The 20,634-nt window shown below is 54.2% G+C and overlaps 2 protein-coding genes and 1 long non-coding RNA gene across 5 annotated transcripts; 1 reads left to right on the top strand and 2 right to left on the bottom strand.

Moving 5' to 3' along the window:
- Nucleotides 1-1,435: 1,435 nt before the first annotated feature.
- LOC309400671 lies at nt 1,436-2,025 on the top strand. Its single transcript, XR_014176689.1, has 3 exons — nt 1,436-1,614; nt 1,746-1,812; nt 1,925-2,025. It is a non-coding gene; the product is annotated as an uncharacterized lncRNA (long non-coding RNA).
- Nucleotides 2,026-4,214: 2,189 nt separating this feature from the next.
- Nucleotides 4,215-11,101, bottom strand: LOC309400322 (GTPase IMAP family member 1-like; the record flags this gene model as incomplete). Its single annotated transcript, XM_081968735.1, has 5 exons — nt 4,215-7,488; nt 8,553-8,580; nt 10,081-10,164; nt 10,615-10,736; nt 11,071-11,101. 5 exons carry the CDS (start codon nt 11,099-11,101, stop codon nt 6,698-6,700), a joined length of 1,056 nt encoding a protein of 351 aa, XP_081824861.1. The 3' UTR covers nt 4,215-6,697.
- Nucleotides 11,102-11,590: 489 nt separating this feature from the next.
- On the bottom strand, nt 11,591-20,382 carry LOC309400653 (uncharacterized protein). Of its 3 annotated transcripts, none has more exons than XM_081969227.1 (16): nt 20,297-20,382; nt 20,088-20,194; nt 19,727-19,994; nt 19,491-19,631; nt 18,548-18,923; nt 18,084-18,173; nt 17,429-17,501; nt 17,122-17,315; nt 16,804-17,046; nt 16,501-16,599; nt 15,672-15,865; nt 15,382-15,556; nt 14,058-14,214; nt 13,120-13,273; nt 12,549-12,660; nt 11,591-12,149 (listed from the first exon to the last, which is right to left on the bottom strand). In XM_081969227.1, the coding sequence occupies exons 1-16, from the start codon at nt 20,306-20,308 to the stop codon at nt 11,980-11,982; spliced, it is 2,565 nt and encodes an 854-aa protein (XP_081825353.1). In that variant the 5' UTR covers nt 20,309-20,382; the 3' UTR covers nt 11,591-11,979. The 3 variants fall into 3 exon arrangements, 2 of the variants coding, with proteins under 2 accessions (XP_081825353.1, XP_081825352.1); XM_081969226.1 differs by having other exon boundaries at nt 20,279-20,323; XR_014176686.1 differs by lacking the exon at nt 11,591-12,149 and having other exon boundaries at nt 12,781-13,273; nt 20,279-20,323.
- Between the last annotated feature and the right edge of the window lie 252 nt (nt 20,383-20,634).

Raw genomic sequence — 20,634 nt, forward strand, 5'->3', positions numbered from 1 at the left:
CTCCCCCCCACCCTGGAGCCCCCTAAAACATTTAAAAAACATTTAACTAAAAACCCCCTAATTCCCCGCTTCCTCCACCTCTCTGGGTTAATGAACCCGTCATCAAGGTGGGCCCTGAATAGGGCAGGGGGCCATACCTCCGAGAGGGGGGACTCTCGCAGCTGTAACTTTAAAATGTATTGTGCATAGAATTGTTTTAAATTGTTTTATTGTAATTTATTGTGTATGGAATATTTTTAATCGTTTCATTTTAAATTATTGTGTGTGGAATAGTTTGAAATGGTTACAGTATAAATTATTGCTGGTGGAATAATGGTTACAGTTGGTACAATACCTTAAAATAGTTATAGTGTAAATTATTGCTGGTGGAATACTTAACAATGGTTTTTAAGGATTTTTTTAATCTATAGAATATCTTTTTTTAATTATTGTTTGGGAATTTTTATTTTTTAATTGTTTATAAAATATATTTACTACAAGAAATGCTATTCCTTTTTGCAAATGTTTTCTTTGTGATGCAATATGTTGCTTAAAAGTGTTCAGACCAGGTTTATGTATCTCAAAGTGGCTGCTTTTCTATGGGCAGGCCAGGTTGATGCAAGGCAGCTTTGCCAGATTTAGTGTGTTTCACCCTGGTTGTTTAGGTAATTGTGAGGTGGTTGCTGGTTCTGTGAGCTTCCTGGCACTGTCCTTTATAATTTCCCACAATGCCTTGATGGTTTTTATTCCAGTGGCTTTGTCTTTCCTATCCTTGGGGTTAGGAAAAAAAAACTGGTATCATTTGCAGTCTTTGGGGGGGTGGGGATTCTTATTTTTTGGTGTTTTCCTGGCACTGTCATAGTTTGTGTGGGTGTGGGTGTAATGTCCTGCAGTTATCTACGTATTAATAATGATCTAGTAATATTTCCTTATATATTTTAGGGACCTTTCCTTACATAATTGGTGTTTTCTTTCATACTTTTGGATTTCTAATTTCTGTTTCCATTAGTTAGCAATTGCTAAAACAAATCCCACGTGAAAAAGTATTAAAAGCCTTCTTGATTTTAATTGTCAATTTATTTATTCCTGCACATTGTAATATTTATTCATTTTCATATCTCTGTTTTTTCACTGTTGTGCAAACCCAATTCCAGCAGCTGCTAACATGTGTAAAATTAAATATGTATTGTACTCCTTTTCAAATAGCCAACAAAATATTTCTGGTTTTAATTCCATATCTTGCTTTACTATTGCTTCTAACCACTAACTCTTGAATAGCTACTTGGACCGACCTAAGTACTGAATCTAATTCATTATATTTTTGTTTTTTTGAACTGAGAACTAAATTTCAGAAAAAGAAATGTTTATTGCTCTGTGAATCTACCTATGACATTCATTCTTGATCTAACTTCTTGGATGAAAGACTATATCTTTCCTGTTTGTTGGGGGACACCCTTCCTGAAAAGACTGTACATTGTTGGGTGAAAACAGAGATCGCTTCTGTTACCTGTAGTGTAGTCCTCAGCTTACAACCACAATTGAGTCCAATATTGTTTTAGTTCTTCTGCAGTTAGTATTATTTAACAGGATGAAGAGGCAACAGAGTATGACCGCTAGGACAGTCATCTTTCCTATGTGTAGCTCTTTTATTGCTTTGTGTGCTTGTTTCATCCTTAATATAGTAGTAGTAGTAGTAGTAGTAGTAGTAGTAGTAGTAGTAGTGCAAGCAATTAAAGTCTTGCTTTCTGTGTTTGTTCTTTGTGCAGGTTTTTTGAGCAAAGTAAATCGATAAGGTGGTGTGCAGAAGACCGGCAAGCCAGGGATCCTTCCTCTGTAAGTAGCCGTCTTTATTGCTGGGTGTGGTGTGGTCTGTGCTGTGTTCATCCTTGAGATAGTGAAGTGCAAGCAATTAAAGTCTTGCTTTCTGTGTCTCTCCTTTGTACAGGTTGTTGGAGCATGAGGTGGTGGTGCAGAAGACGCAAAAAAGGAGAGTAATTTTCCTTTTCTATTATTTTGTGTGCTGGTTTCATCCCAATGCAGTGCATGCAATGAAAGAGTTCATTTCACTGTCATGCAGAGACAGTCTGTCCTAGACTGGGAGGGTGGGTGCTGGAGGGAAAGCTAAAGTAACCACCATGTCTCCCCAAGAGGCTGCTTCAAGGAGAAAAATGGGTGAAGAATGCAGTTTGCCCTCGGCTCTGGGTTCAACCCAATGTGAGCCCAGACTGGATGCCCTTGTCTGTTAGTTCTTGTAGTACCCGCTTCTTAGGCCTGTAGGAAACGAATTTCAGCTGTCTTTCCTTGATTGGCGCAGGACCCGCCCTCCAACTTCCCTGGCCCAGAATGGCAGCTTTGAAGGTGGACCTCCCAAACAAGGCGGAAAATTCCCTTTCCTAACTCAGAGGTCTCCAAATTTGCTTGGAATGGAAGTCCACATCCACAAGCTTTAAGTGGACACGTTTGGAGACCCTTGGTGGTAAAAAGAGGCCGAGTTTTGTTTTGGTGAAATGCAACGAGGAGATATTTCTGCTCCTTCGGTAAATCCGGAGGTATCATCTACGTAGAGTAAAATTTCAGGTTCAGCTTGCCCAATACCGTAATTTATCATTTATAAATTATAATTTTAGAAACGTTTGGGATTTTCACGATTCTGAGTTCAGATTTGGAAGAGGAAAGATTTTCTCTCTCTTTAAATAAGGAATGTTTGACTGTGTCCCCTGCAACATTATCCTGGGATTCAGAGAAAAGATGGGAAGACATAAAGTGACACCCCCGGAGGGAAGATGTCAAAGTGGGGGGGGTGCCCACTCTCCTAGTCCCCCTCCCCCCCCACCCAAACACAGCAACTTCTGCTGCCTGCTAAAACTTTGGAAAGAATAAGGAATAAGGGAAGTATACGGCAGGGTAGAATACAGAAGAGAACAGAACAGAATACAAAACAGGACAGAACAGAACATTCTTTATTGGTCAAGTGTGATTGGACACACAAGGAATTTGTCCCTGGTGCAGAAGCTCTCAGAGTACATACAAGCAATAAGTGATAAAGCACCATAATCATATAATACAATCATCGTAAGATACAACACTCAGCGATAGTCCTAGGCAATGTTCCCTCTAAGGTGCGCGGCCACGCACGTGGCAACAAAACACAGGGCAGCAGTTTCCAACTGCCGCGCAGTGGTAGGAGAGGAGAGCTAGCCTGGAGACAGCAATCAGTTCTAGGTTCACAAGGCAGAAAGTAGCTGAGAGAAGGGGTGGGGAGGTTGGGAGAAGGTATGGGACGGGCTGCCAGCAGTGGCTGTTCGGATTTGCCATTTGCCACAGAGAGAGAGGGGGGGGAGGGGGGAGGGAGGGAGGAGGGAGAGAGAGAGAGAGTATATCCCTCCTTCCGTCAGCCCAACACTCTCGCGGGCATCCGGGCCAGACGACAGGGACTGCAGAGAGGGTCTCCGCAGTCTAGGGCAGCGAGTCATTCGATGGGAAAGTTGCCTCTTGGAAGGAATGACCCGGCTTGGCTCCCGCTTCGTCTCTCCTGCCTCTTTGCTTCTCCGTTCGGTCGTTGGGCGGCAGATCGAAAGTGGGAGCCAAGCTGGGTCATTCCTTCCAAGAGGCAACTTTCCCATCGAATGACTCGCTGCCCTAGACTCGAGGAGAGGAGACCTTCTGCAGTCCCTCTTGTCTGGCCGGGATGCTCGCGAGAGTGTTGGACTGAAGGAAGGAGGGATACTCTCTCTCTCTCTCTTTCTCTCTCTCCCTCCCTCTCTCTCTTTCTCGGCAAATCCGAGGAGAGAGAGAGAGGGAGAGAGAGAGAGAGAGAGAGAGGGAGGGAGTGTTGGTGGACAGACTTAGCACTTTGTTAAGTTTGTTTCTCTCTGTGTTGTGTATATATGTTACGGTGAAAGACCGAAATCTGGTGAATGTCGACATTCACCGGTGAATGTCAACATTCACCAGATACGCTTGGTGAATGTCCGAAAATACCCTTATCCTCTCGACACCCTTACCCTAATCCCCTTACCCTAATACCTCGGCAGATATGCTTCCTTTTAAGCGTCTTCTATTCGCGGAGTTTTTTTTTTTTATGTCGATCGCAGGATCGCAGGTTTTTTTAAAAAAACTCCGCGAATAGAAGACCTTTAAAAGGAAGCGAGGAGCCGAGGTATTAGGCTAAGGGGATTAGGGTAAGGGTGTATGTCCAAAAATACCCTTATCCTCTCGACACCCTTACCCTAATCCCCTTAGCCTAATACCTCGGCTCCTCGCTTCCTTTTAAAGGTCTTCTATTCGCGGAGTTTTTTTTTTTTATGTCGATCGCAGGATCGCAGGTTTTTAAAAAAAAACTCTGCGAATAGAAGGGTGTCGAGAGGATAAGGGTATTTTCGGACATTCGCCAAGCGTATCTGGTGAATGTCGACATTCACCGGTGATTGTTGACTTTCACCAATTTCGGTCTTTCACCGTAACATATACACGTCTCCATGGGTGCAATTGTGCAAGCATTTTTTTCCTCTTTAAAAGAATTTTTGGATTTCTCCTCACCAGACCTTTCAGACTGAAAGAGTTAGAGTTGAAATATAAAGAGATTGTCAATCGCCATACTGTTAGATTGGTAGGCAATTATGGACTATCTTGATTATATCCTCCTTAGAAAGAATATGCTACTGGATGGTTGAGAAAAAGATCAAACTTCATTCCATGGAAGTTCATAGGGAGGGTTTCTTTCTACGATGGGCTTCTTGGGTCAACAGTGAATGTCAGTTATCAAAAACGTAGGTAGAAAATTAAGCAGGCAATAGGCATTACAAAAAGGGAAGCCAACTTTCTGAATTCTGTTTCTTTGCACTTAGTGACTTATAAATAGTAGACTAATGTTCTGAAAACCTGACCTAAATTAATATATATTTTAAATAGCTGTAAAGCTATGCTGAAAAAGTTGCTCTCAAGGTATTGTGATAAATTCAATAAAAAGAAGGGAATTCTTGATGAACTTAAGGAGAAATAAGAGTATTGGATTGTAAATGGACAAATAAAATTACCAAACAAAGAGAATATTTGCACCTCAGGGTTAAAATGAGATGTTCTCTCTTACTCTTTCCTCTTCCTCTCTTCTCTCTCTGTCTCTCTCATCCTTTTTCTCTTTGTCTCTCTTCTCTTTCTCCCTCCTTCTTTTCCATTCTCTCTCTCTCTCTCCTTCTCTCTCCTCTTTGTCTCTTTCTGTCTCTCTCACCCTCTTTCCCTTTGTCTCTTTCTCCTTCTTTCCCACTCTTCTGTCACTTTCTCTCTCCTTCTCTGTCTCTCTTCCCTCTTTTTTCTTCCTCTCTCCCACTTTTTTATCACTTTCTCTCTACCGCCCAACCTGTCCCCATACTTATCCTCGACTGATCATGTTTGCAATAATTTACCTTTTCTAAATAGGCGCAGTTCCCTTACCGGACCCCTCGCTCACTCAAACACACACACACACACACGCACAAAACCATTTTTCTCCATTCCAATTCAGATCCTATAAATCAATTGCTCTGTAAAACATCTGTGGAAAAAATTCAGGTGCTCAGGCATGAAAATATGCTGCTCAAACACTATACTTTTCCGCACACACTGAAAAAAAATTAGAGGGAACATTGGTCCTAGGCTACTAAACGAGCAATCGACAGCAATCCTGATAGGATACTAAATAAAGCAATATAAATGGTAAATACAAGCTATAAAGTTATAATCATAAGAAGATAAGCAGACACTTAATAGAAAAGACGAGAAAGACTTACTAGTTACTTACTAGATGAGCCCAGGCTCTCCCGTGCCTCCTTTTGGCCAACAAAGTGCTGCAGGAGGCCGTCCAGGCTGAAAGCGGGGCACAGGGGCTCCCCTGCTGAGGAGAACTACAGTGCTGATCTGGGCCTCAAACAAATCCAGTTTGACACCTATAGCAGTGGTGGCTAACCTTTTTGCCATCACGTGCCAAAAGTAGGGAGGAGCGTGGGGGAGGGGGTGCGTGCCCACCCCCATAATTCTATGCACCCCCACCCCGTGCATGCGCACACTCCCTCCTGCTTTTGGCATGCAATGGCAGGATGGACCCATTTTTCGCCCTCCCTAGGCTGCAGACCCTTTCTAGGAGCCTGGAGAGGGCGAAAAAGGCCTTTCCCACCCCCTCCAGAGGCCCTCCAAAGGCCAGAAATGAGCTGTTCTCAGACTTCTGGTTTGCGTGTTGGGCCGTTTTTCTCCCTCCGGTGGCTTCAGGAGGGCGAAAATCAGCCCAATGTGCAAAGTGGAAGTCCATTCCTAAACCTCCAGTTTGCACGTTGGGACGTTTTTCTCTTTCCAGAGGTTTCAGGGAAGCCTCCGGAGGGTGAAAACGGCTGAAAATCAAGGCCGAAAATACCTGGCCAGCATGCGCGCTGGAGCTGACAGGGCAACACCTCACGTGCACTCAGAAATGGCTCCACATGCCACCTGTGGCACACGTGCCTTAGGTTCTCCATCCCGGCCCTATAGCATCAACTTGAGGGGAGAAATTAAAATAGATTCTGTCCAGGATGGGAGGGGTCTGTAGCAATTTTCACAGCCCTCCTTCTGACCCATGGAATCTACAATGGACAGTAGAGGCTGGTTGTGATGGTTGTTGCTGCAGTCCTAACTATCCGTTGACGTCTGTATCTGTCCTGTTCGGTTGCGGGCCCGAACCAGACGGTTACAGAGGTAGAAAGAAGGAGTCCCCTCACAAATAGCGGACCAAGAGAATAATGACGATCACAATGGCCACGAACAAGCAACATGACACAGCCACTGTGACAATTTCAGCGGAGCTCCAGGGTCTCTGGGACACCCTTTCTCTGCCCCTTTTGTTCTCGGCCAGGAACGCTTTGACGTCCTCGTCCTGAATGTTGGGTATTTCGTATAGCCGGTTGGTGTAGTATCTGTCCCCATTTGCCGAAACTGTTTTCTTCACCATCTTCATCAGACCTGAGACCTGCCTCTTCTGCTCGTCTCCCTCGGCCCTGTTGTTGAACCCACAGACGCGGTTCCCGCACTGCCGAATCACTCCCTTCAGATTCCTGTTGTTGGACTTTTGGATGTACTCCTGCAGGGGGGTCCCGCCCAAATCCTCCACGCAGGTGAACACAATAATTGTGTGCCTGGCAGACTCGGCCCCAAAGATATCCTGGACACACTTAGCGGCGGTTGCATCTTCGGTGGTGAAGCGTCCCACCTGGCTCACCAAAATCAGGGCATGGGGGCCAGGCCGGGAGAGCTCCACGCAAGCCATGATCTCCCGTCGTACAATCTCATCATAGTTTTCGGAATCAAAAATGCCCGGCGTGTCGACTACGGAGATCTTCTTACCCTGCCAATCCCCCTGCCCTTTTTTGCAATGCAGGGTGGTGGTCTTTGCCGACACAACGGACTCGAACTCCTTGCGACCGAGGATGCTGTTCCCCGTGGCGCTTTTCCCGCCTCCGGACTTTCCGACGAGGGTGAGCCGGAGTTCGGCATCTTCACCTGCAGGTTCTGAATACAACATTACAAAAAGGAATTGAGAGATTTATCAAGTGCCCAGGAAGAAAAAGGGGACCATAATCCAACATGGGGCCTCATTGAGCAGGCTGGAAATGGTTGAGGATTTTGGAAAAGAATCACCCCTGTCCTGAAGTGATTTAATGATGGTTTTTGGGGACTCTGCCAGAATGGCTAAATTGGGCTGCTCAGCCACACAGATTCTCACAACGGAAATCCCAACTTTAGGAAAACTCTATGGATTAAACGACAAAGCCCAAAATTGCAAAATTACCCCCTGGTTTCAGAGGGCAGCCGGGGTCCAAAGGGTGAGTCCCACCTCAGCGCTCCACTACCGTATGTCCGAATACAGCCACTGCATCCAGTCCTCACCAGCAAAGCTGGGTCCAAGTAAGCTGAATAGGCTGAAGACCGCTGACAAAGGGTCGCAGGAGGATCTCTGACCCACTGGGCTAGGGGGGGGGAGGGCAGGATACAGAGACAGGCTTGACCAACCAGGCTTGACCCTCCCCGTCTCCCCCCAGGAAGTTTGCAAGCCATCTTCCAACATGGTTTGTTTCGGCCAGAGTGAGATCAAACCTACAGGGAGGACAATCTGTGTAGAGTAGGGAAATCGTGATGGAACCTTTCTGGTCGATCCAGAGAGTTTGCTGAAATGGGTCCATCCAAGGCCCAACACCCCCCGCCCCATTTTTCCTGCCTGCCTGAACCTCGCAGCCCTTCTGTGGCTGTCCTGCATATCCCCCCCCCCAAACGGACACAAGGGGAGTCTCCAGGACCCTAAAGATTAGCAGATTAGGTGGAGGCCGGAGGGGACCGTTGGTGGGCAGCAGAGACCCTCAGGGAGGGAGGGAGAGGGTAGCTCAGGAGTGGGGAGGGGTCTCCACAGAGGGCCCAAGGCAGCCCTTCAATGGGCCTGCCAGCAAAAACTCCGCCCACTATGGGAAGAGACCTATCCGGTGCAGTGCTTCAGAACCGGAATTCACTGCCTCTCCAAGTGTGTTGACCGCCTCCCCCAAGACACCCACTCAAATTCCAGGGGTGGCCTCCTCACTTACCCAGCGTGGCCTCCTCATCCGTGGCTTCCTGGAAGAGAGGAAAGGAAACACAGGTCAGACATGGCTCTCGACACCCAGAGGGCTTGGCATGTCAGCGGCCCCCTCCCCAGAAACCGCAGTCTTGTCCCCCACCCCTTTCAAGGCCCCGCCCCAAAGCTGCTCTGGAGCCCCTGAAGGGAGCTAGTAAGGGGGCAAAGGAGGGGCAGGGAGGGAGGGGGAAGAGGGAAGGCAGGAGGGGCCACCAAGTGGAAAAGGGGGAGGGGGAAAGTGGGGCTGGGGGACCCCCATTCTTTGGGGGAGGGCCACCGCATAATTTGGCAGCAGGATGGGGGGGCCGTCCCAAACTGGCCCTGGAGTCTATTTGCCCCCCCCCCCAAATTCCGTGCATGTCCCCTTTCCCAAAACAGTCACACACAAACACCCACACAAACTCTTTCAGAAGATGTTCTCACATCTAGCCAAGCTGTCTCCGAAGTTGACTGGTAGGTCATTCTTGGCTGCCGGTGGTTCCAGGGGGTTCATTAGTCTGGGGGGGGGGATGAGAGGTAACCAGAATCAGAAGAGAACTGGAAGGAACCTCGGAGGTCATCTAGTCCAGCCCCCTACTCAAGCAGGGGACTCTGAGAAAACCAGAGTTGGAAGGGACATTGGAGGTCATCTAGTCCTCCCTCCTGCTCAAGCAGGAGACCCTTACAGAATCATGGAATGGCAGTGTCAGAAGGAGCCTCAGAGGTCATCTAGTTCAACCCCCTCCTGGAGCAGGAGACCCCCAACCATTCCAGACAAATGGTCACCCACTCTCTCCTTGAAAATCTCCAGTGTTGGACATCCCCAAAACTTCCTTTGGCAAGCTTAATTGCTAATGGTTAATTAACCACGAACTGCTTAATTGTTCGGAGTCTTAGAAAACGTCTCCTTCATTCCAGGCTGACGAGGGGCAGATCTTCCCTCCCTTTCTGAGTGGAAGGAGGGCCTGGGGGGCGCGGCTCCTGGGGGGGGGGGGAGAAAGGGGAGCGCTGCCCCTCCTTTTTAGGTCACGAGCCGCCCCACGGCTGACCCAGACGGTGACGCCTCTCCCAGCGGCTCTTCTATGGGGAGAAGGAAGAAGCCGTGCCCCCCTCCCACTACATTCAAGAGACCCCCGACGCTTTTAAGCGAGGGTCCCGAAGACCCTGCATAGCCTCCCCGTTCCCGCAAAGGGAGGGGCACTGCCCCCCTCTTTTCTTCCCTGCCCCACCCAAAGGCAAAAGAGCTGCTCGGGGGCGCGGGGCGATCCTGGAGCAGGAAGGGAAGCGGGGGAGGGGGTGGGCGCAACTCCTGCCCGCTTTCGCTTTTGGGGGGAGGGGGCGCCTTTCTTTCCCTCGGCCCGGGTGGGGGCGTGGCCGGGAACGCAATCGGGGTGGGGGGAGCAGAGAGCTCAGCCCGGGCGGAGGGAGCTAGATGGGAGGGTGGGCTTTGCGCGGATCTGGGGGGGAGGGGTCTCTCCCTGCGGGACCTTCACCCCCGTGAGACCCTCCTCCCTTCTTGCCTTCGCCGTGGAGGGGCCTCCGTCTCGCTCTGCGACCTCGGTTTCCTTCCCCGCTGTGCTACGTGGCTCCTGCAGCGAAAGTCCCTGAAAACGAAAGCGAAAGTGGAGACGGGCAACGCCTGGCATCGTCCCCACCTCTCCTCTTTTTTCGCCCCGCCTCCTTGCGGGCTGCAGCGAGGCAACAGGGGCTTATCCCCCCAACTCATAACAAGGGGCGCACCCCAAAAAATGCCCCCCGCGCCTGCGCAGTCTTTCTCTGCCTCCTCTGAAGCCCCCTACCCTTCTTCCCAAGGCTGCCCAAACCCCTTTGGACCCCCGGGTGGGTGAGTGGGAAGTCTGGCCACCGCCGAGCAGAGACGGGTGAGCCCCCACCCCACTCCACACACCCGGCAAAGCCCCCTCGCAAGGCAAAACCGCTTTCGAGACCCCCTCCTCTTCGGCTGTTTCTTCCTCTCGACCACCACTCAAGCCCTTCGCAATGGGGAGGGGGCTTTCAATCCGCCCCCCCGCCTTATAATGTATCCTCAGTCCTACCTCCTTTCCCCTTGGGGGGGGGGTCTTGTTTGCACCGGTGGGCCCTAAGGGGGGAGGGGAAGAGACCCCAACTCTTAAAAACGCTCCCGACCCCTTGTAGCCAACTGCCCCCTCCTTAAAACCTACCCCCCCCCTCCCGAACAAACCGAGTTAATTTCCTGCCGACCGGTCAGCCAGCTCCCACCGCCTGCTCAATCTCTCCGACCCGTATGGATGGCCACGTTCCATATTTGGGAAGCAGGTCCCCTCCCCATAAGGAAATGGTGACACCCAAAGCGCGGGGGGGGGGAAATTGGGGGGAGCCGACATCCGCTTTTGGGAGCGGTTGAAAAGTTGGCAAAGTGGCCGCAATCAACCACCGGTTGTTGGCCGTTTGGCAGCAGGCCGAGGAAGGAGGAGGCGGAGGCTGGTCCCTTGGCATCACAACACGCGTTGGCTGAAGGAGCCAAGAGATACCCGCGTCTCTCCCCATCCCTCCATCCGACATCCCCCCTCCTCTTTTTCTCACAACAGCCCTGTGAGGTGGGATGGGCTGAGAGAGAAGGACTGGTCCTAAGTCAGCCAGGCAGCTGATCTTCCCTAGTTGGCTCCCTCATGAAAGCCCAGAGACCACCAAGGACCCCTCAGGCCTTCCTCCCCCTCCCCCTCCCCCTCTTCCACCGGCACTGATGACCTTCTCTAGTTGGGTCACGAAACGTCCCCCATGAGCCCCTTCAGGTGCCCGGCCCTAAAGCAGGAGCGGGGAGCCCAGCTGCACAGCGTAGGCCAGCCTGGCACGGGGGGGGGACTGCCCAGGATGACTCCCCCCCTCGGCCCCCTCCCTCCCCTCCACCCCCCCCTCCCGGCCCATTGTGGTGCTGGGGAGGGGGCCACAGCAGGGAGGACCTTGTCCTTGCCACCCACCCACCCCCTCAGAAAGCCTCCCCCCCCACCCACCCCAGGGAAAAGAAAGGCCGCATCCAGATCAAGAGTGAGAACAAGCAGCTGTTTTATTGGACATGGTTAAGGCACAAAGATGGCGGTTTCCCAGGGCTCTTCCTGGACACACTGAACTGGGGAGGGGGCTTTACGTCTTCCTACCCTCCCCCCCCCTCCGGAAGCATCTTGCAAACCCTCCCCTCAGCTCATCCTCAAAGGCCGGGGGGGGGGGGCAAGGTTTGCAGGAAGGCAGAGCTCTCCAGCAGTTTCTCCGGAGGAAAGCCTGCTCAGGCAGGGGGCTGGACTACATGACCTCCAAGGTCCCTTCCAAACAAGAGCAGCTGGATGGACCCCAAGTCTCCGCCTGGCACTTCTCCATCTCTGGAGAGGCAAAATCTCCAAGCCAGCTGAGGCATCTCCCTGGTATTGCGGGGACAGATGTGCCACCTAGACGCCGGGCTCTTCCTCATCCGTCGGAGACAAGACCCTCAGGCGGCCACTGCGGACGCGGGCGAGGGTGGGGCAGGCGGCCACAAGCTCAGCCACACCGGCAGCCGTCACCCCCGAGCCATCGACGTTGAGCTGCACAAGGGGCAGCTGAGCCAGGAAGCGGAGCCCTGGAAAGATTTGGGGAGGGCACGTTGAGGGAGGCAGGAAGAAGGAAGGAAGGAAGGAAGAAGAGAAAGGAGGGAGGGAAGAAAGGAAAAGAGAAAGGAGGAGGGAGGAAAGGAAGGAAAGAAAAAGAAAGAAGGAAGCAGAAAAAGGGAGGGAGGAAAGGAAGGAAGAAAAGGAAGGAAGCAGAGAAGGGAGGGAAGAAAGGAAGGAAAGAAAGAAAAAGGAAGGAAAAAAGGAAAGGAAGGAGGGAGGAAAGAAAGAAAAGGAAGGAAGAGAAAAAGGAGGGAGGGAGGAAAGGAAGGGAAGGAAAGGAAAGGGAAAGGAAAGAAAGAAAGGGAGCTGGCTCGAGGGAGGGGTTCCCTTATGTGGGGGGAGGCTGGGGGATCCCACACATTCCCTACCTTGGTCGGTCAGGCGGGTATCACTCAGGTTGAGCTTGAGCAGCTGACGGTGCTCCGCGAGGCCCAGCCTGGCTACAGGGTCTCCAACGGCTGTGCCAGCCAGACTCAGCACCTAGGAAAGTGGGGTCCAATCGCAACACTGGGGATCCCCCTTTGCTGGGGGGCAAAAAGCCTCCCCCAACGCCCCTAACCCAACGATCCAGCCAAATTCCACAGCCAGTCCTTGACTTACGACGCCAAGGGAGCCCCAAGTTTCTCGTCCACGTGAGACATTTGTTAAGAGAGTTTGGGCCCATTTTACGACTTTTCTCGCTGCAGTTCTTAAGCGAGGCACGGCTGTCCTTTGTCCCACGGTTGTTAAGCAAATCGGGCTTCCCCATCGACTCGTGGGAAGGGCATTGTGTGACACACACACACACACACCATCGTAAATGCGAGTAGGTTGCCAAGCGTGGGAATCTGGATGGCGGGAACGGGGCCGTGAGTGTGAAAAGCGGTCGGAGGTCCCTCTGGCGACTTCAGGCAGTCGTTAAAGGAACGGCCGTCAGTCGAGGATACCTGGCAGCCATACCTGCAGGTGGGGGAGGCCCGTGAGGCAGTGGGCCACGCCAGCGCTGGAGACGGGCAGGCGGTCCAGGCGCAGCTCCTCCAGAAGCCGCAAGAGCCGGACGTGGGGCAGGCCCTCATCCGTCACCCGCGTGTTGGCCAGGGAGAGGCGCCGCAGCCTGCAAGAGAGCCACGCCGGGGCCCTGAGGCTCTGGGTGCGAGTCCAGGCAGGGATGGGCATCCTCTGGTTGGGGTGGGGGTGTCTCATAGAAGGAGGCCCATCTTCTTTTTTCCTCTCTTTCTTTCCTCTCTCTTTCTCTTTTCCTTCCCCCTTTTCTTTTTCCTTTTCTCTTTCCTTTCCTTTTTTCCTTCCCTTCTCCCACCCTCCCTCCTTTCTTCTTTCTTTCCTTTTCTCTTCCCATCCTCCTGACTTTTTTCTCCCCTCCTTCCTTCCCTTCTCTCTTTTTGCCCCTTTCTCTCTTTCTTTTTCCTTCCTTCCTCTTTTCCTTTTCCTTTTTGTGTCTATTTTTCTTTTTCCTTTCTTCCTCTCACCCTTCCTTTCCTTCTTTCTTTCTTCCTCTTTCTTTCTTTTCCTTTATTCCTCCCTCCCTCCCTCTCTTTCTTCTTTCTTTCTTTCTTTCTTTCTTTCTTTCTTTCTTTCTTTTTCTTTCCCTTTCTATCTCTTTCTTCTTCTCTCTTCTTCTTCCTCCCTCCTTTCCTTTCCTTTCTATCCCTTCCCTTGCTTCCTCCTTCTCTTCCCTTCTCTCTCTCTCTCTCTCCTCCCTCCCTCCCTCCCTTCTGCTCAGGTAAGGCAAAAGCTCCCTTTCTGGCCCTCTTATGTTCCCATCCAATTTGGGGGGCAGGGACCTCCCCCCCCGGTCTTTAAGGAGCTCCTGTGGGGGGAGTGGCAGGGGGTTAAGCTGGGGCAGGTAAGAGGGGGAGGGTGGGGGGTGGGGAGCTCACTTGCCCAGCCCAGGCAACGGCCGCAGCCCCTCGTCCGTGATGTGGATGTAGTCCGTCAGGTCCAGCTCCAGGAGGCCGGACAGTCGGCAGACGGCAGCCAGGCCAACGTCGGTCACTGTGTGGCGGCTGGGCAGCCCCAGCCGGCTCAGGGGCAGAGCTGGGAAAGGGGGCACCGGAGGCCTCAGGTGGATGCCTCAATAGTTGCCAGCGGTTGCCCCCCTCCCCCTCCAAACAAAACCTGCCCCCCCCCCGTTTCCTTTGCCCTTTTTGGGCTGACCCTCCCCTCCCTCCTTCCTCCAATCTATTTCCTTCCTCCCTTCTTTCCTTCCCTCCCCCCTCCTTCCTTCCCCCCTTCTTCCAAACTCCTTCCTTTATTCCTCTATCTCTCCATTTTTCTTCCCTCCCTCCCTCAGTCCCCCTCCCTCCCCTCCTCCAATCTATCTCCTTCCTTTCTTCCCTCTCCATTCTTCCCTCCTTCCTCAACCTCCCTCCCTCCTTCCCTTCTTCCTCCCCTCCCCCTTCCCCCTTCCTCCAGTCTACCTCCTTCCTCCCGTCTTCCTTCCTTCCTTCTTTCCCTCCCTCCCCTCCTTCCTCCCTCAATTCTTCCAAACTTGTTCCTTTATTCCTCCATCTCTCCTTTTTTCTTCCCTCCCTCCCTCAGTCCCCCTCCCTCCCCTCCTCCAATCTATCTCCTTCCTCTCTCCGACTCTCCTTCCTTTCTTCCCTCTCCATTCTTCTCTCCTTCCTCAACCTCCCTCCCTCCTTCCCTTCTTCCTCCCCTCCTCCTTTCCCCTTCTTCCAGTCTACCTCCTTCCTCCTGTCTTCCATCCTTCTTTCTTTCCCTACCTCCCCTTCTTCCTCCCTCAATTCTTCCAAACTTGTTCCTTTATTCCTCCATGTTTTTCTTCCCTCCGTCCTTCTGTTCCTTTTTCCTCAATGTCGCTCCCTCCTTCCCTCTTATTCTTCTTCCCTTCCTCCCTCCTTCCCTCCAATCTATCTGATTCCTTTATTCCCCTATCTCTCTCCTTTTCTTCTCTCTCTCCATTCTTCCTCTCTTCTTCCTTCCCTCCTTCCTTTCCACCCTTTCCCACTTCCTTCCTCCTTCCTTCCCCTTCTGTCCTGCACCTCCCCATTGAAGGGACTCGGGGGGCTGCTGCGATTCCTCCTGGCCTTCCCCCTAGCCAGGCTTCCCCTCCCCCCACCTGTCCACCCCCAACTGCTGCCCTGAGAGACGCTGCAGGAGCCCTCCAAGGAGCCCTCCAAGGCCCCGTTGGCACTGGGGGGAAGGGGGGGGCATCTGGACCAGCCCACCTCCGGCCCGTACCTGAGACCAGCTCCAGAGCCCGATCCCCAGCGACCGACTGGACGCCAGAGAGGGTCAGGCAGCCGAGGGCCGGGTGGGAGGCGAGGGTCCCGAGGGAGGCCTCACTCACGGGGGTGTCGTCCAGGAACAGCCTCCGCAGGGCCTCCGAGTGACACAGGGCAGACACGTCGCTGATCTGAGGACAGACACCGCCCGACGCTATAAGAAATGCGTCTCCCCGTTCTCGCCCCCCACTCCCGAATCCCCCCCCTCTGGGCCGCTGGAGGGGTCAGAGGGCTCCCCCCACTTACGCCGGTCTGCTTGAGGCTGAGTTCGCACAGTTTGGGGGCGCAGTGGGGCAGGAGGCAGAGGGTGCGCTCGGTGACCCCTGTCCGGTTGAGGCTGAGGTGGGAGAGGGCGGAGGGAGGCCCCAGGAGGAGATCCCTCAGGCCGACATCCGTCACTCCGGTCTGGTCCAGCGCCAGGTGGGACAACTCCCGCAGCCCTGTGGGAGGGGGAGGGGGGAGGGGAGGGTGGGTGCCCCCTCCTCCTTCCCCAGCCACTTCACCCCCCCCCCACCCCCACTTGCCAGGTGAGGGTTTAGGCCCATCAGGTGGGGGGCAATGGGGCCATTCAGGGCTAAGAACGTTCTTCCTCTTCTTTCGTTTGGTCCTTTCTCTTCTTTCCCTACTTCCCTTTCTTTCTTCCCTCTTTCTTTCTTATTTTCTTTCCTTCCTTTTCTTCTCTTTCTTTCTTCTCTCTTTCTTTCATTCTCTTACTTTATTTTCTTTCTTACATTATTTTCTTTCTTTCCTTCCTTCCATTTCTTCCTTCTTTCTTTCTTTTCTTCCTTCCTTCCCTCTTTCTTTCTCATTTTCCTTCTCACTTTCTTTCCCTCTTTCTTTCTTTTCCTCTTCCTTCCTTTCTTTCTTCTTTTTAACTTTCTTCTCTTCTTTCCCTTTAAGGTCCCTTCCTACTCTGTCCTCCTGGGCTTCTCTGGGTCTTCTGCTTGAGCAGGGGGTTGGACTAGAAGACCTCCAAAGTCCCTTCCAACTGATCAACTGATTCCAATTGATCAATTCAGACTCTCTGTGTGTGTGTGTGTGTGTGTGTGTGTGTGTGTGTGTGTATCAGACAAACCTTTCAGGAACGGCAGGCAGTTGTCAGTTAGCTTCACGCAGGCCGAGAGGTTCAGCTGCTGCAGGTGCAAAAGACGCTGCACTACGGACAGACCTTGGTCTGGGAGGAGATAGGGGGGGGGGGCTGCTCAGCTCAGCCCCCCCATCCCGAGCCCAACTTCTGCTTCTTGGGGTGGGGGGAGTGAGGCCCCGTGTAAACCCAGCCACCCCTTCCGCCCTCCCTCAATTTTCCTCCCAAGGCAGGCTGGAGACACAGGCCGCGCAGGCCACGTCCCGGTCAGTTGCCAAGAGATTCCCCTCTCACCTGTAATAAGTGAGCAGCCGAAGAGGCTCAGCCGCTGTAAGCCGGGAAACGCTGGCAGCCCGGCGAGCAGCCGGTTGGTGGTGTAGGGGTAGCAATCCAGGCGGAGGGTCTGCAGGGGGCAGCCGGAGAAGAGCCGCAGGCTGCCAGGATGGAGGCGAGCCTCTCCCACCAGGTGCTCCAGCAACACCTGGGCCAGCCCGGGAGGCAGCGCAGCCAGGCTGCCGCGGTACTGCTTGCTGGGGGCTGGAGGGGCAGAGAGGCCAGTGGGCAACTCGGAGCCTTTGGGGAGGGGGGCTTAGAGAGGGAGGGGGCTTCTACCTGAGATGAGGCTGGCCGTCCCCTGAAGACACAGCCTGAACAGCGAAGGCACCGAAAGGGAAACTGAGGCTGCAGGGGACCCTGATCCAAGCTGGCCGTTCTCCCCCTGGACGGGCATTCGGCGTTGGCGCTGCTCGGCCGCCCGGGCTACGGCGAGGGGCAGGGGTGTTGGGCTGCTCCCCTCGGCTTCCCTCCTGGGGGCAAAGAGATCCCTCAAACGGGCCCCTGCTCAACTCCCCCCACCCCAGGCTTCCTCTGTGCCAAGGTAACAGCTGGCACACACACTCCCAGGCTGAAAATGCCCTACCGCAGCCGGTGACCCTCCTGTGGCCACCGATGGCTAGACTCCGCAGGGTCATCGCGGGCAGCAGGCAAAACCCCTATGAACAGGAAGGAGGGGAGTGGGTAAGAGACCCTCTCAGTGCTGTCATTCTAGGATTCTCTGAGGGTCTCCTGCTCAAGCAGAGGGCTGGGCTAGATGACCTCTGAGTGCCTTCCAATTCTGAAATTCTGCAAAGATCTCCTGCTTGAGTAGGGGGTCAGACTAGATGCCCTCCACGGCTTTCTCTCTCTCTCTCTCTCTCTCTCTCACTCTGGATCAGGAGTTGGCAACCTTAAACACCCTTAGAAGAGAAAATACCCGGAGCCAAAACCCTTCTGGGGCCTGACTGTTTCCCGAGGGGCCACAAAACCACCGAATGGAGTTGAATTAAAGGTTCTGTTTTCTTCTGAAACTTTTTTTCTTGGCGTTATCCGGGGTTGGCCTCCTGGGGGTCAAAAGCTCAGCAAATCGCTGCGCTCACTAAGTGCCGGTTGTGACGCCTGTTTTGAGTGACAGGGAGAGGGATGGAAGAGCCACATGTGGCCCAAGGGCCGCCAGTTGCTGCCCCCTGTTCTGGATGGTTGGCACAGCACAGGAAGCTCCAGACAAACCAGCCCCGCCCCCCTCCCTCCACACTCACCTGGCTCTTCCCCCAGCGCCTGCTGCCCCCTGTTGGCTGCCGGCAGGTACTGCTCCATTGGCTCTGCAGAATCCAGCTTCTGCCCTCTGCCTGTAGGAGACCCCCAGAGTGGAGAAGGTTAGGGGAGGGAGGAACCAGCCCCCTCCCTCCCTGAAGCCGAGGGTGTGTGTGTCCCACCCTACCAGGCCAGGGGGAGGGGGAGGGAGCAGGGGAAGGCGGAGACCCTCACCCAGCTCTTCTGCAAGGCCAGCCTGGGGAAAAGCCTGCAGCCCTCAACCCAATCCTTCCTGCCCCAGGCCAAAGACCCCCCCCCCACCTGCAGCTCCCCTATAGCAGGACAGACCCTCCCTTGCTCAGACGATGGGCAAAGCCCCCTCCCCATGGAGGGAGGAATAATTGAGGGGGGGCGGTCAGCTGCATGAACGAGGCTCAAGCCCACCCACCCAAGCCGCCAGTTCGCTCACCCCACCTATGGGGGTCCCGGGAGGGAACCTCTCCCCCTCGGCTCGAGGGACCCTCCTGTGGGGTGCCAGGGGGGTCTTCCGCCCACGGCGAGCAGGGGCTACCCTCTGTTGGGAGGGGCTCCGGGGGGGCGGGGTAGGGCGAGGCGCCCCCGGACGCCGGCTCGACAATGCAGAGGGTGGCCCCGGGGACCAGGCCCAGCGACAGCAGCGACAGCGGCAGGTCGGCCGGTCCGAAGCGCCGTTTGGGGGCGGCCTGCAAGAAGGAGGAGGCGGGCGAGAGCTCCGGATGTTGCGACCGGAGGAAGCGCTGGACGCTCTGCAGGGAGGCCTCGGCCGGGAAGGTCCGGCGGAGAGAGTCCCCGCTGGGCAGGCGGATCTGGGGGCGGGGGTGGGGGAGAGAACGAGAAAAAGAATGATAGAAGAGAAAGATAAAAAGAGGGAGATAATGAAAGCGAGAGAAGGTGAAAGAGAAAAAGTAAAAAGAGAAAGAATGAGGAAATAAGAACGAGAGAAAGAAAAAGAGGCGGAATGAGAGAGAAGAGAAAAAGAAAAGGATGAAGGAGAGTAAAAGAGAAAGAAAAAGAGAAAGACGAAAAAGACAAAGAACGAGAAGAGAAAGAGAATGATAGAAAAAGAGAGAAAGAAAAAGTGAAAGTGAGAAAAAGAAAAAGGGCAAAAGAAAAAGAGAGAAAGTGGGAGTGAAAGGGAAAAAGAGAACGAGTAAGAGAATGAGAAATGACAATGAGAAAAAGAAAGAGAAAAAGAAAAAGAGAAGAGAGAAAGAAAGAGAGAGAGAGAGAGGGGTCATTGTCCGGAGCTTGGTTGCCCCCGCCTCCCCTTTATCCTGGGGGACCCCGGGACCACCTTCCTCCCTCCTCCTCGGCGCTGACCCGCTACCCCTTTCCGCCTCATTTGGGGTGAGGGATTCGTCGCGTCTCCTCACCACCAGCAGGCACTGCGCACGGCGGGACGGCTGGATCGCCTCTGCCTGCGCGCATGCCGGGACCGGTCGGGGGGTTGCCGTTGCTCCGGCTCTGTGCTGCCGTCGGTCGTCCGCGATCCTCTGCAAGGCCAACTCGCGCTCCTGGGGAAGGCAGAGCCAGGGAGAAAGTTGCCGCGCAGGTCGGGCCTTTGGATCGCTCGCAAATTCTACCCCCTCACCCTCCAAGCGGAGCTCACCCGCTGCTTCGTCCTCTTCTCGGCTTTCAGCTGCTGGACCAGCTGCGAGCGATCCGCCAAATCCCGGGCTTGCGCCTGAGCGTCCCACACCGGCGGGGCCGGGACCTCCCCGGGCGTCTCAGCTGCCCCCATCCCGTCCACTAGGAGGGGCGGCCGGGAGGCTTGGAAGGCATCCGTGGTGCGCGGCTCCGAGACCCCCGGGAAGAGCCGGAGACGGGGAGGAGGCGACTGGGAGTGGGGACCCCCGTCCGGGCGATCGCGCAGCAGCCTGAATTCCGGGGAAGGAGAGACGACCAGAGGGAGGGGCTTAAGAAGACCCCGCACCCCCCCAAAAGCCCCCCATACAAAGCCCCGCACTCACCAGTCTGCCGCCTCCGAGACGCTCAGGCAGCCTGCGCGCAGGGCGGCCCCCACCTGCCCCTCGCCGAAGCCCATCTCCCGCAAGGCCCACTGCAGCCCCCCGACCGTCTGCAAGGCGAGAGGCGGTTAAGGCTCGACCGGTTGAACGGCTGCCCAGCCCGCCCGACCACCCACTCACCCCCCTTTCCCTACCAGCGCCCAGCCACCCACCGCGGGCTCCATGCTCGGGAAGTCAGGCGGAAGAGGAAGCCTCGCCTCCTCCCATTGGGCCGGGACCCGACCCGCCCCCCCACGCCCCCGCCCCGCCTGCCCCCGCCCCCGCGAACAGGCAGAATGCGTCCCGACAACTTTCCGGGGCTCCTTCGCAGCCGCTCGGAGTGGCGGAAGGGTCCGGGAGGGGTGGGGGCGAGATCGGAGGGGAGTCGCTGGGCGCCCGGCCTCCCTCCAATTCCTCGGTGTGTGTGTCTGTATCTCTGTGTGTCACTGAGCAAAGGGTTGGATTACATTACCTCCAAGGTCCCTTCCCACTTTGGGAGTCTGTAAGGCTC

This window comes from Natrix helvetica (assembly GCF_964273705.1).
Source record: "Natrix helvetica genome assembly, chromosome: W".
Lineage (NCBI taxonomy): Eukaryota > Metazoa > Chordata > Lepidosauria > Squamata > Natricidae > Natrix > Natrix helvetica.